The sequence below is a fragment of the Chelmon rostratus genome, chromosome 5 (genome assembly GCF_017976325.1).
Source record: "Chelmon rostratus isolate fCheRos1 chromosome 5, fCheRos1.pri, whole genome shotgun sequence".
Classification (NCBI taxonomy): domain Eukaryota; kingdom Metazoa; phylum Chordata; class Actinopteri; order Chaetodontiformes; family Chaetodontidae; genus Chelmon; species Chelmon rostratus.
The window spans coordinates 17,847,373-17,862,534 of NC_055662.1; the positions used below are offsets into that span (position 1 = coordinate 17,847,373).

The 15,162-nt window shown below is 44.4% G+C and overlaps 1 protein-coding gene across 1 annotated transcript in view; it reads right to left on the reverse strand.

The window, feature by feature from the left end:
* Nucleotides 1-8,599: 8,599 nt before the first annotated feature.
* Nucleotides 8,600-15,162, reverse strand: part of LOC121606361 (zinc finger SWIM domain-containing protein 6) — a 45,361-nt gene continuing 38,798 nt past the window's right edge. Inside the window, exons 11-14 of the mRNA XM_041936629.1 lie at nt 14,152-14,309; nt 13,853-14,016; nt 12,497-12,578; nt 8,600-12,388 (exon numbers count right to left, since the gene is read on the reverse strand). Coding sequence (XP_041792563.1) covers nt 11,523-12,388; nt 12,497-12,578; nt 13,853-14,016; nt 14,152-14,309 — 1,270 coding nt within the window. The 3' untranslated portion in view covers nt 8,600-11,522. The remainder of the gene's footprint in view (nt 12,389-12,496; nt 12,579-13,852; nt 14,017-14,151; nt 14,310-15,162) is intronic.

The following is a 15,162-nucleotide window of genomic DNA, read 5'->3' on the forward strand; positions in this document are numbered from 1 at the left end:
TCATTGGCATATTTTATTCTGTCGGTACATTTCACTGTGTATATTTTATATTTTATTCTGCTTGTATATTTTATTCTGTTTGCACATTTCACTTCCATATTTTATTGTTTATTGTTTAGTATATTTTATTGCCTAAGTATATTTTCATTCTGTTATATTTTTAATTGCTTCACGAATATTTTTTTTTATTGCATGTTGGTTTATTTTATTTTATTGTAGTTATCTTAATTTTATTCACTCTTTCTAGTCTTATCTTTCTTACCATCTAACATGGGGGTTGCAACGAAAATTTCATTGACATGTGCAATGACAATTAAAAACTCTTGAATCTTGAATCTTGAACAGATCACCCAAATCTGCAGTCAGCGTCTTTCAGCTCATTGTTTTGGTTTAACAGGATGTGACTTCACTGTTTTCATTCACTCTCAGCACACTCAATGACCCCATTTGCAGCTGGAGGAGGCAGCTGCTTTTAACAAAAATGCTCTGATACACCCACTGCCACCAGACAGCAGACAGACAGAGACAAGCTGCCCAACAGAAAGCAGCGTTTAGCAGCTAAAGACGTTTCTCTGAGGAGTTTTTGAAGACCAGACCAGAGCTAAAAGAAGGTGGGGGAGAGCAAACATTGCCGTGGATGTCGTCAGTGAAACCGGTGCAGCTGCAGCGCAGCCCAGAAGCTGCTACAAGCAGGACTTTGCTGGCACTGTTTCCCCCTTTTGGATTGTGAGTAAACTGTTCTTATTATAGTTGACTTAAGTTACGTCGTCTTAGCATTGACAGGGTCAAACTTTGCAGGATGGGAGTAGCATGGTGAGCCTCTCCATGGTGACATTGCCACTGTCTGCCTTGCGATTGTGGTTGTGTGTGTCCATGCGTCACAAGTGTGTGTTTGCACTGGGGCCTGTCATAAGTATGTTACACTGCAGAGAGAGAATGTAGTCGTAGCCCAGAAAACAGATCCTAATTAATGCTAATGTTGCTCCATGTTAGTAGTATAAACTTTATAAGGCAATAATATGTCAAAAGTTTGTTCTTGCTCAAGTTCTGCCAAAAAAAGAAGGAAAAAAAGACTATTAACCCAGGTTTAGAGACTGGGAAACAACAACTGCACCTTGTTTCCAAAAGTGGTCGGTTTCTTGGGAAAAGTCCCCAAGGGAAAAAAATCTCTGGTGGCCTCTTTTATACTGTGAGACAGGGTGACTCTGACTCCCTTGTATGTCTTCATGGTATTTGGTGGAACCGCAATAGTGTCAGAAAGATGATCTTTATCATTAAAAGCCATGAAGTGTCCATCCAGCTGCCCTCTGTCTCTCTGTCTTTGTGATTGTTCAGGTGTTTGTGGGTTTTGCTTTGGTATTGACTGTATCTCCAAATGTTGATGTTATAATTTATAATTTATATGTAATCAGGCTGGGGTGGCATTGCCTACTTTTCAAGCTAAATAAACTATTTAAAAACCTGTTTGATGTACTCGAAAAATGCATTGTCACAACGCTGAAAACGGAGTAGTTTTTCTCATGAAAAGTTGGTGTTTTGGAGATACGTGGTTTTCACAGAGCAGGGACAGAAACATGTATATGTTTGCTGCTTTGACCATCCGCTAAAGAACAACATCCAAAAAGAGAATGGCTCATGAATAAAAATCAAACGTTTATATTAGCCGAAGACTTTTAGAGGCGCCAATTATTTCAACCTGTTCCTAACTTGTGAGTGATACACACACACACACATGCACACACACACACACACATGCACACACACACACACATGCACACACTTAGGAATGAATAGGCATACATATCACCAACAGACTCAAACGAATGTGTACGCTCACACAACACACACACACATTCTGATCAGCAACTCAGCCTTGCGTGGCTCTCACTTCGTCAGTGGAGGTGTCAGGGTCCCCATGGCAACTGTATAATGGGGCAGGCCTAATTCAATCCCAGGGGCGAATGGTGGGTCTGGCGGAGACGCAGAGGGAGAATTGGCCTGGGTCTGAAACCTACTCAAGTCAGAGCTGATGCGTTGTAGCTGCCGCATGCTCAGTCACCGAAGAGAAAACATTCTGTCTCCACTCAAACCCAACTTTCGCATCCACTCTTAATCTCTTCTTTTGGCGTAAATCCTCTCCGCTCTCCCTCCTTTCACACTCCCTCTCTGATTATGTTCCTCCTCGAACCCCCGCGCTCGCTCTGTTTATTCACCCACTTTTCAGTAACTATTTTCTCTCGTCATGACCACACTTCCTTGCCTTTCCTTTTTTCCCCCTCGCCCCCACACCCCTCGCTCACTTTGGCCTCTATTCAATCAATACCTCATACACTCTCAGCCTCCTCTCTCTCTCTGCCTCGCTCTCTCCCTGACATTCAGACTCAGGAACCTGATAGGATTTCATTAGTACCTCTGGATCTTGTTGTATTATTGTTATCCCTCCCTGAAGAAGACAGGGATTAGCGCTGGGGCTGGAGACAACTTAAAGTAATAAGCCTGGAGCCGACAGTCCACAATCACACATGCACAGATACAGGATACACACACACACACACTCATACACCCACAAAAGGTGAGCAGCGAAGGGAAGGAGAGAGGAGGCGGTGGAGATCCACATGCAAAAGGAAGGAGGCAGCCTGCACACTATTCCCGTATTGTTATTACCGTACCAAACCAATCACACAGCTTCATACATGCAGCCGAGTGAGAGTGAGGCTCGCTGCTTGTTAGGGAGGGAACGGGGGGAGAATGATGCGTAACTCCTGTCACTGGTTCTGCATATAGAAAGGCCTGGGACTGGCCTGGGGCTATCTGTGTTTGCAGATGGGGGAAGGGAGGAAGGAAGTGGGTAGATTTGCATCCCTTTGACTCTATATCTCTAAGCACCAGAGGAAAAGGACGAGGAAGAGGAGAGGAGAGGCTGTATGAAAACACCAAAAAATGATACTGAGAAAACTGTGGGTTGGGAGCTGTTGCTGAGTGGTGCCGGCGAACTCTACTCATGCTAGCATTTAATCCAACCTGATTTACATATTGTAGTGTTCGCCACAGTTGCACTTGACATAAAGTGTTGTTCACTGATACAAGCCCGGCCACACTCATGAGAGGGAGGGAGAAGATGCAGAGCCGAGGCTGCACTGTTCACACAACCATGGGCAGGCTCAGAGATCGGCCATTACATTGACTTGAATAGATTTCTTGTGTGCATGAATAGCCCAGTGAGAAGAAGAAGAAGAAAAAAAGACCATGTTTCCTCTCCATGGGTTCATATTGATATTCATAGTGGCTCTCCACACTGAGAGCACAAATGTCACTGAAAACGGCCTTGATATATGCTCTCATTCTCTCCTCTTCCTGTCGCTCCATCCCTCTTTCTCTCTGTCTCTCTTCCCCCTTCTTTGTTCCCGTTCGCCGGACGCACGGGGTGGCTGCTGCTGCCGGAAAGGAAAAAAAAAGCGGACTGGATGATGGAGTGAGTGTGGGACATCACGCTGTTACTCATTTAGGCTTTTAATCAGCCGGCGATGGAATGTTAAAGCTATCTCTTACTGTGAAGCCTGCTAACCTTGACTATGGTGTTGTTTATTCCTGCAGTGCGGCCCAGAACCTGCAGACATGCTGCAGACACTATTAAATGTCACATTACCTGGAATCTGGAGCTCGGTTTGGTTCTGAGGGCTATGTTAAAAGAATGTGGAGGATGGCATGAAGTCATTTTCAGCTCAAATTCCAATTCTGTGGTGTCCAGATAAAAGTTCAGAGCATTTTTGCCATTGCCGTACTGTAGAATCTCAAATTCAAATGCAACTTATGCATGGTGTCTAGTTATATGTGTGCTTTATGTCTATGAAACATATTACAAGAGGAAAAAAGGAGTCAAGTGGGTTTTTCCTCCGTTTCTCAGCGTTCATTGTGACATTATAAACACTGGCAGACAGATTTAGAGTCTTTGGACAGACATCCGGCAGAGTGTTGGCAATAACAATGAGACATGAAGTGAAAGTATTTTCGGGTGGGAGCCGTCAGGTCGCAGGTACGTAAATCTCTGTATATTTGTTAACTGTCGTTGGAAACCATTGGGTGACAGCACTGTTGGCCAGGATCTGCTGGTCCAGGAAGTCAGCAACTCAACTGGGAACGAAATCCTAACTCACCTGTAAGATGCTGACATTCCAACCCAATCTCCAGAATAAATGTTGGGATTGTACCTTTCTGCAAACGACTGATACGCTGAAACTTTGAGGTTCTTTAAGTCCTTTGCATTCGAACTTTACGTTTCTTCATGTTTCAGTTTTTAATTTTATGCTGTGACAGCGCTGGGGTTAAGGTCTGGTTAGGTTTATGCACAAAAACCAATTGGTTAGAGGTAGGAAAATATTATATTTTGCCTTATAATACTTAGTTTAAGCATCACAGACGTGTTAAAAAATACCTGGTTTTGTTGCCACAAACACGGCTGGAGCAGCAGTCTTCTGCTTGGCAGTGGTCTCGTTAGATCGCCACCATCCCCTCCACCTCATGGTGAGAAAAACTCAGGTCATACACGTGCACCACGCCACTTTGATACCTGTTGTACAAACAATGATACGATACATGTGAAATGTACAAATCTAACATATCCGCGATTTCCAGAAGCTTTCATGCCAACATTTTATTCTGGTGGCAGGGCTGGACGTCCACGAGACACAAACTAATGATACTGAGCACTAACGGCAACCTATTTGCTGTAAGGTGTATTTGGAAAAGAGAAAAAAAACTATATCATGCAAGAGGCATGAGGGCAGTTCAGCTAAAATGATATGCATAAAACAAACACCAGATGAGGCCCTGCAGAGAAGCTGCATATTTCAGGGCAGAGCTCCCCCGATCTGGTGGTAGTTCAAATGACATTTGGCTGACTTGTTATACATAGCTCAATATCTTCCAATAGCTTATAATGATTACCGATATTGGAACCAATAAAACATTTGTGGGCCAGAAATTGTGAAAGAATAAAATTAAATGATGTGTGTAACTTTGTTCTAACATTTTATGTCCCTCCAAGGCTCGTTCCGCTCTGCCTGAAAATGGCGAGAATGTCAAAAGAGGTAAAAAAGATGGCACCACAGTGTGTGCTCAGGGTGTAAGTTATGGCCGTAACTTTCTCACTCTGTCAGGCGCTTTAACCGTCTGTCCTGGAGGACACATTAACTTGGTATCCTTAAATAAAGTCCTTTAAATAAAGCTGGGGGAGTTAAATAATGAGAAAGCTGCTCCCACTGTCCTTTCTGCTTTTAAATGAACCTCTGCCTTTCTTATTAATGTCCCCTTATCGCTCATCACGGCCACTGACCCGCTGCTGTAACCCCTTTCCACTCAACCACATGAGAAGCTCCGGCAAGTGGTCGCCGCAGAAGTAATTGAGGGCAATTTTCAAATTAAAATTTAAACCCCTCGTCCATCTTCATGCAGTGGGAGGGAGCGGAGGAGAGGGGTTCGGGGGCTGATGACTTGATCAGGTTTTGCGAGCTGGGCAGGTACTCAGGCTGGGCGAGGTGGGATGATGAACGAGGGGCATTAATCTCTGTGACAGAGAGAGAGGAGTTAGCAGCGGTGATAGCAGCGCTAACGGCTTTAATTAGCATTTAATCAGACGCCTCGGGGCCGATGGAGGGGGAGAGAGGAGATCAAACTCCAACGGCCTTCTGTAAGAAGAGGAGGAAAGGAAGACAGTCCCTGTGGTAGCCGGGCTGATGCTGCAGGCTGTGTTGAAGAACACATGTCTATGATCCTTTTTTTGTACTCCTGTAATGATAGCAAGCTCGATGCACCACAAAGGCCCTGGACCTTTTGCAGAAAGCTGTAGTGTTAGAAGAACATAGTCCACATTCTCAGATACTGTAAACGTTCTGGCTGTGGGCTTTTCCTGGATAGCCCGACTCCACGGGTACTGAAAAGATCACTGAAAGTCTTATTGTTTGCAGAGAGGGGTGATTAGGGAATGAGGATAAAACTGGGTCCACAGCATAATTAAAGATCATGAATATGCTGTGGACCCCCGGACCCTCATGAATATGCTGTGTACCAGCAATTATAGAGTTGTGAAGAGGGAAGAGTTACTTTGAGGATCCTGTGTCCTAGAAGTTATGGTCGTCATTTTCTGCATAGACTCTTGCTGGTTTTCATTCAAATGTGGTGCCATTTAACTGAATTTTGAGAAAATCTGCAAAAGAAAACTCAGATTTATACACGTATTAACACTACTGTTGTGCGATTATTAGGCTTGTCGAGATAAACGGCTGGTTGAGCTGATTCTCCACTCAGGTACAGTTAAACCACTGCAGAAGAAGAGGGTGCAGCAAGGAGCATTTTGGTAAGAAACATGCAGTGCCTTCTGTTGTGTGCCATCAGCCACTGATAGAGAACAAATGAAAATGGTGAGTGGAAGCTAAAGCTTATGCTGTTTAGACACTAATTAAAACATTTAGCAGTTTCAATCAGGTCAGACTCTGGGTCAGTTCTGAATGAATTCTGGTTATGAATTATGATGTGGCGTTTTCTTCCCATTAGCAATCATAAAGTGTTTTGAAGTTGCTCTGATTCCCAGCTGGTTTCTTCTCCGTAGCAGTGGCAGCTCAGGCTCATGGGTATTGCAGTATTTAGAGCCATCTGCAATATCAACCTACACAGGGTTTTCACGACACAATGATGTCTAGTGTGCGCCCAGAAAGTGTGCTCATCCCACTTTCAAATCCAATATGACTGCAAACTGCTGGCCCCACCTGCGGCCCGTGCAGCCGACTGAACGACTGTGGAAATTCTGAGTGAAAACTTCAGTGTGGGATTATTAAAAACACCTGTGAAGATGCCGGATAACAGGTAAAAAGAAAGGTTTTCACTCTTTCAAGGTTTGCATTTGGAGCGCCGTGTGGACAAATCATGGAGCAACACATGGAGCACTGAGGTCACAAACGGGGCTATAGGAAAAAAAGCATTTCTCAGAAATAATGTTGATATTATTGAAAGAAAAAAATCATAGTATTATCCACGACACTCCCCTGTTTTTATCTTGAGGAACATTGAGAATATTGTTGAAAGGAGAATTCACAGCGGTGGATAAATACCTCCAGTGCATCGCTATAGATTTTATTGTGTGAGGACCTATAGCTGTTGTCAGGAGACTCTAGCAGGGAACTGTATAGTATAGTATAGTATAGTTTTCTTTCAACATAAAGATAAAACAAAAGATGCACTACATTTTGCATTTGCAGCATTCGCCTGCCAACATATTTTATGTCTTACGTGTGAAACTCAGAACCTTTGATTTGACTTAAAAATACGCTCTCTATAGGTGAAACTATAAAGAACAATAGAGCTACAGTTCTGCAAGAAAATGGCAAGGCCTTGATGTGCTGTGGAGCCTTGGCGCAGTGAGTGTGTGCACTGGTGGCGGTGAAAGAGAGGGAGCGAATGCTCCAGATAGGAGTTTTGATGGTGACGGTGAGGAAGAGGGCTTTTGGCATGAAAGGGGCCAGCGTGTGATCATGATGTCATTAGGAGTATACAGTGAGACAGACCGGAGGAGGCTGCTGTACCGCGCTACACCCAAGGGACGTCATTACCAACTGGAAGTGAGCAGGGACCTGAGCACAGGTCAGACACACAGGAAGTGGTCTCGCACGCACGCACACACAGGAACAAGTGTACCTTTACTTGCGTGGACGTACACACACCCGCAATTTCTCACAGGCATGCATCCATCACATAACAAATGGACAGTTCTGTCTGGCCTCTGACAGCAGACGGGTGCTATTGTTGCAAAACCTGACGAATTCCTCAATATCTAAGTGGACACCTCTGTGGACAAATGTGCCTCATTAATGAGCGCGCACAGATGGACAACACACACACAGACGCGGACTGAGAGCTCGTGCTGTGCTAAGTTGCAGTGTGTATACCGCTGTAGCCGTCTGCGCTTCATTACTGTTCACACATAGACAGTTGCAGTGTTTTTGTGTCAATGTTTAATGAGGGGCTGGGAGTCTGGGGACCTTACTGCTGTCAGGAGCTCCTGTAGTCTGGAGCTACCACCTGTTCCCTTTCGCTCCCCGAAGGCCTTAACACACACACACACACACAGGCATGCAAACAAGAAGGAGCACACACACAAAAACATGTCTATACAAACACACACACACCTGACAAACTACATACACTGATTTAGTCATCCTGTGGCACCACTGTCAGCGTTAGACGCATGTAAACAGGTTATTGTGGTTGGCTGAGCCTGGCTGCCTGACAGAAGCTACAAAGACCATGGGAATATCAATTGATACATTTCATATTCATCGTCAGCTCGGCCGAGATGACAGCGTGAAAGCTGCTGCCAGCGAGAGTGATCCCTCTCTGCCTTTTTCTGACACCGCTGTTTGATGGAGATCTGAACCGTCCTGACTGATCGGCGCTGGCTGATACGCCGGCCGACGCGCGCCTTCAAGCTCACAGACCGCGTCCCATAACGATGCACGACAGACAAAAGTGCAGCTGTGCAAGAAAAAAAAAAAACGTTTCCTGTGTCAGGGCGCACGAAATAAAGGAAAGAAAGCAGAGGACTTGAATATACATTTCAAAAAACTAACTTTTATTAAAACAAAAAACAAAAAACAAAAAAAAAAATCAATTATTGACTCATTAACAAGATTATAAAACAGTGATTTAGTTACATAAATAAATTGATATCGGTGTATCAAATCTTAATTTCATAAGCATGTATACATGGGTCATTGTAATAAATAAAATGGGAGAGCAGAAGATTCCTACACAAACAAAACAAACAAAAAAAACAAACAAAATAAAACAGCTAGAAAGACTCAGAGGAAATTGTTTCTGAAGAGAACAAGAGACACTGGACAACGTATTTTTTTTCACCAAACACACGTGAGGAATTGCTTTGTTAAAGCATGAGTTACACAGCCATTCACTTACTAATTAAGGACACTAAAGCTGGGACCAAGGTGGGTTGTCTCTCACCTCTTAGAACGCGTTTGGTTGTTAGATAGATCTCCTGTTTGGTTACTTTAAAGCGTTAAGACAAGGCAAGAGAAAAGGCTGCTTTTATCTTCAGTGAACGCAAGATAGAAAAAGATGCACGGAAAAAGGGAAAAAAAAATCAGACATGTAAAGAAGGTAAAAAGGCAAGTAATGATAGGACAGCTGAACATTGCAGAGGAGACACTGGAAATTCTGCGGTGAATGAAAGGGAGAGCCGAGGAGACTCGTTTTTTTTTTTCATCTTAGCTAGATTGGACCTGTGCATAATTATCAGTGTGAGTCTTTTTCAGTTGCACAACTATGAAGTTTCTCTGACAAGGGTTATATTACTGCTAAATGAGGCAGACTTCAGCCAAGAGATGTCCTTAAATGCATGTAAGGCTGGACACATAATACATTTTTTGAAACCAGATTCATCTCCAATAATCTCCTGTATAAAGCACATTATAGTTATTTTCCCCATAGGATCCTATGGAAAACTAGGCTAGTGCAACCGCTTACATGCATAATGAAGTACTTTAAGAAATCCTGTATTTTCAAACATTTACCAACCAGTGGCCTGACGTAGTCTACCTCCATCCCCTTTCTATGCTTTAGTCAGCGGGAATGAACAACAAATGTTTTTTTTCTCCGCAATCGCAGCCTGCATTTCCGACCGGATCCAGCGTCTCAAGTATGGACACGCTAGGCCCTGTGAGTCCGAAAAGCCAACAAGGTCAGTCTAGTCCTTCTGATATGTTCTGGTTTCAACAAAAGGAGAAAAAAAAAGAGTAGACAAAAGAGAGAAGGAGAGCGAGAGAGAGAGAAAGAGAGACAGAGAGAGAGAGAGCAAACTACAGCGGCTTCAAGTATTTCACATTACATAGAATACTCTGTATAAATTAGTTAACATATACTTTCAGATCCTCCATATTCAGACATATACTATGGCATATATACAGAGTACAATAAATGCTCGCTCATGTTGTGTCATGTGTTTGTCTTTTTCCTGTAGTCAGTCGTTCATTTGTTCCGCCTTTTTTCCTGTGTAGAGAAATCCCTGAGAACGTTCTGGTTGACAATTACTGAAGGTTCCACACAATGAACTGTAACAGTAGAAAGTCTAATTTCTATGATTCACATGCACAGAGGGAAATGACACTGGCCTAGTCTGGAAATACCGTACAATGGTGGCTGTAGAGATGAGAGGGGACTGACATACTGACACATCTTCCAAGTGTGTTAGAGCCAATTTTCAGGGGGCGGGGGGTGGGGGTGGGGGTGTAAGTACCGATGCCAGGGGCAGTGACGTACAGCAGAGCCGAGCGCAGAAACACCTCAGCAGGAATCTGACTCCACATCTCCTCATAACCTTGGTCTCACTGTTTAATTAACACTGTCAGCTATCATAGATGAGAAATATCACGATAGCAAGGGGGGGAAGAAAAGGGAGCAGGTTCAATACCGTATCATGAGGTAGTCGTCTCCCTCTGGGTATCTACGTCAGCTAGAAAACTCAACCATAACCGCTATTTAGTCCAACTTAGGCTGTTAAAAATCACAGCTACATTACATTAGTGTAACAAGAATACTCATTATCATTAATGTGCCATCACTGTAGCGCCTGCACACTGTCCTCGGTCTAAAAACAGGTACTCATTATGGAGGTGGGGAAGATTGCGACAATAACAACAACACGAGTTAGCTAAGAGCATTGTTGTGTGTAATGGAGCTAATGCCAGGGACCCAGAGAAAACTAATGGCTGCTCAAGTGCTGCTGCTGCTGCTGCTGCTACTGCTGTGTCTAAAGAAATGCTGATGGCGGCTTTCTGTCAGTGCTAACCCAAGCTGTGCCGAGCCGAGCTAAGCTGTGCAGTGCTGCCCAGCGCCCGCCGGTGAGGGCCTGGACAGAGGGAGGTGCTCTGTGTGGTTTAAAGCCTTAGTTTCTCTTTGAGGATGCCGAGACGTTGCTTTTTATTTGTCTTCTTTTTCTTCTTCTTGTATTTTTTTTGTTTTTACATGAGCGCTATTGTAGGAGGGCTTCAGCCACTTGACAACATGTAACTCAATATACACTGAAAAAGGGAAAAAAAAAGAGAGATGCTTTAAATCATAAAAATAAAGGAACAAAAACAAAAAAAAAGCCATTTCACTTTTCATTTTCCTCTCGCACACATGTAGAGAAATACACACAACATTCACAACATGACAAATTTCCTCTCTTCTGAAAAATAAAAACACTTCTGTACACATAGTAGTAATAATATTATTAATAATAATAATAATAGTAATAATGTTTATAACAATAACAACAGCAAGAACAATAATACCGCGTGTGGCTCTGTTGATTTTTTTGTCATCTTTTCCTTTCTCTTTTTGCTTCATTCTACAAGTCACATCCCTCTTTTTACTTGTCTATTTTATACGTCCAAAAGAAGTTCAAAAGGCAGACTCAAGTTAATAGAAAAGTACTAGAGTGGGAGGGGAGCGTTTGGCGACCCCCAGCCTCACCCTCAGCCAAACCTCTCCCTCACCAGCATCATGAGTTTCTTTTTGCCCTTGTAGATCTGTTTCAGGTTGTCTATGAACTGGGTGAACTGAATGTGTCCGTCGTGAGCCATCATGAAAGTCTCCCGGGCTTTCCCCAGGAACTCGATGAACTCGCTGTAGTGGCGCGGGCTGATGTGTGTGAGCCGCGAGTGCGTGGTGTTGATGTAGGCCCCGATGGTTGCGTCCAGCAGCTGCCTGAGCGGCGCCTTGTCCAGGGACATCAGCTTGCCAGAGTTCCTGCGACTGTGCAGCGCCGACACCATGCCGGGCGTGGTCAGCGTGCACCTCCGCAAAATGTCCGAGAGCACGGTGGCGCACTTCACGCTCTTCACCACCAGGGGGATGACGGCGGCGAGCTCGTTTTTCCCCAGCGAGTGGCTGAGCGCGCAGGCCCACAGCACGTCGTTGATGGCCGGGTGCGTGTCCTGGTTGTAACTAAGGTTCAGATGAGCCATGGCTAACGTCGCCAGCTTATACGCCCTCATCGGGTAGCCGCGGTGTTCCATGTAGCGTGCTATAGTGAAAAGCTGTGTGTAGCTCATCCCTGTCGCCGCAGCGTCCAGTACAATCTGGTAGGCTGTCTCGAAGGCAATGTGGTCCTTTTCACAGAGTGTGAGAGCAGAGAGGGCGCAGTTCTGGGGGTCCTTCATGGCACACTGCAGGGCGAGGGTGCGGGCGGATGAAGCCAGGTTCTCCTGCTGGTGGCAGTCCAGGTGGAGGCGGACAATAGTGCTGTTGGACATGACAGTGGTGGCCACGATGCTTGTGGCTTCCGTGGGGGTGAAGAGGGTGAACCAGCTCTGCATGATGCTGTCCAGGGCATACACACCTGGGAGACACACACAGGACAGAATGAATGCAAAGCTGGAAGATTAAGCGATTAGTTCAAGCGCATCTCGGAACAATCGAACAGAAACAAGTAGCTGGGCTCACTTACCCACTTCAGTGGCACATGTGACTAACCAGCGCACCATCTCTCTCCTCCTCCAGTTTAATGTGGACAGAGTTATTCTCATCACCTGAGGAAGATGGGAAAGAAAAGGAGGGGATGGCAGGTGAGTTGTAGAGGAGACACTTAAAACAACATCTTTTAAAACCAACTGCACAGCTGAAACATCTTAAACATTCCTATTGAAGAATATTTTGTTACCTACTTAAATTGTCCCTCGAGTATAGCTGAAGAACTATGAGGGCAAAGATTTTATCAACCATTAAACTAATTTTTCCCTCATCAAAGACACTCAGACCTTCTCTCAGTTTCACTTCACATTTGTATGTTGCAGCTGGCTGAGGGACACAGCTGCTGTGAGGATGACGAACCCTCAAGCAAACCTTCAAAGTGAACACTTAAATAATGGAACGTATGGGGGCACTGCAAGGAATGTAGTCCGTCCAAGCTTGGTTTACTACAGCAGTGCAGGCTTGTTTTTTACAATGCTCCCCACCACATTTTCTTTACAATTTCTGTGCAAAACCCAATTACACAATCAACTCATATATAGCAAAGAATGTATGCAATGCATGAAGCAGCACGTATGTTCCTTTAAGCCAGTCTGACCATCAGTTCTTCCAGCATAATAAACCAGTTTCGAAGAAGACATTCCATTTTAGAAAGTTAAAGCACGCACAGAGCCGGATCTGTAAAGGTATGGGAGACAACTCGTGGGAGTCGTGAGGTCTGGTGATTGCTCTGCATGGTCGTATAATGGCCGTGGAATATGGAGTCATTTCACTCGAACGAGTGCACCCTGTAGTGCAAATACTGTTCCCTCCTGATGTTCCCACATTACAAGACGATGACGCCACCAACACTTTTTCTAAAAAATACGTTTCCTGAGCAGCAGAATCACTTTCTTCTAGATTTCAACAGAACTCCACATTTATGGCATTTACATCAGATTTCATTGACAAGCTTTAAGCTTTAAAAATGAGCTTTAAGCTTTAAAAATGACCAAATATCTAGTCACAGAAAGATAAAAATTAGTAGGGTAAATTTCAGTCAAAGAGACTTTTACAGCCATTTCAAAGAGACACTCTGGCCTTACAGGGGCTTGATGTGAGAGGAATATTACTATCATACATACTGAACATAAAACCAAACATTTTTAACAAAGGGATGTTATGGAAATTTGTTTGGTTTGCTTCCTTGCTTGTCTCCAGACTAAAATGGTGCTTCTACTGGCCTGATTTATACACACATAAAAATGTACAGCCTGACAACCCCCTAAAAACAGGACCGATAAATATACAGCGGTGCCCATTTTGACAAACGATGTGGGTGCGTTGGCGTTACCTGCAGTCCCAGCTCCAGAGAGACTTTGAGAAGTGTGATGTCAGGCAGGCTGTCCATCAGAGTGGCGATCTTGAACGCATCTTGTGCCAGTTTGAAGATGTGAGACGAGGAGTGAATGTTTTTCTGGATGGACTCCAGGACTGTTTCCAGCCTCCGGCTGTCACCTAGAAGGGATTCGAACACAGGGATGCTTTCGCTTTACTGCTGCACTCGTTCTATATACTAACTCACTAACATCAAGTTAGCAGCGTCTGGCTTTTTCTGTGTGCAACGTGTGTGTTTTGTGAATATGTCTGCACCTTTGGCAGCAGTGAGCATGGTGGAGGCCAGCTCACACTGCTGAGACTCTATGTGGCTCAGGGTGAACCAGCGCGGGTAGCGGTTGGGCACCACGGACACAATGTGGTGGGGTCGTGACAGGTCACCGGACGAGGCCGTCGACTCCAACACCGGCAACCTGACGGAGAAACGGACACAGAAAATGAGATCCAGGCGCCACTTTTCTGCAGCTTAATTAAATTCACTTCAATCGAAACACATAATCCAAAACTTGATCGTGTTTTAGAACGCTTCAAATAATGAACTATTTTACATGTAGATTAACCAGAAAAAGAAGAAATGGAGAGAATGATCATCAAAGAGAGACACCAAAGGTCCACGAATCATCAAAATCACAGCGAACTTACTTCTGTCTTCACACAGTAACAAGCAGACAGACAGAAATACTGTACAGACTGAAAAAGTCTTCATTATGATGGTCTGAAAGTGACTTCAAAATGAAAATGACTTTAGTGATCACAGGGGGATTACAGTTAGCCTATCCCTGCAATTTACTTCCAACCTTGTATTTAATCACCTAGAAACCAAGGTATAATTAGTATTTTCTTCACTCTAATTGGTCATAATGAAGTCAGAGCTGTGCAGCACCTGCTAGCGGATGAAGGAGCTCCACCAGCTTCTCTCTCATTATAATAACACTGACAGGGCCAAGTCTTCTCCAGAACCACCAGCACCACCACCATTACCACTGTGGCCGGCTCATCTCCTATTCTGCTTCACTTCCCTTCCCTCCGCTCCCACCTCAGTTTCAAAGGTCTTCTTTCCTTCAGAAGACAGCACAACCTGGCCTTCTCTCAGCCAATCACAAAGCTAATTGAGTCCACGGGGAAATTAAGGAATTCACCTTCCAGCCCTGTAAGGCTGGACACACATCAAACAAATACCGACACACATGAATGAAAAGAGCCAGCACACGCGCGCGCACACACGCTCAGACAGGCGCGCACACACCTGCCCTTTTGAAAACACAT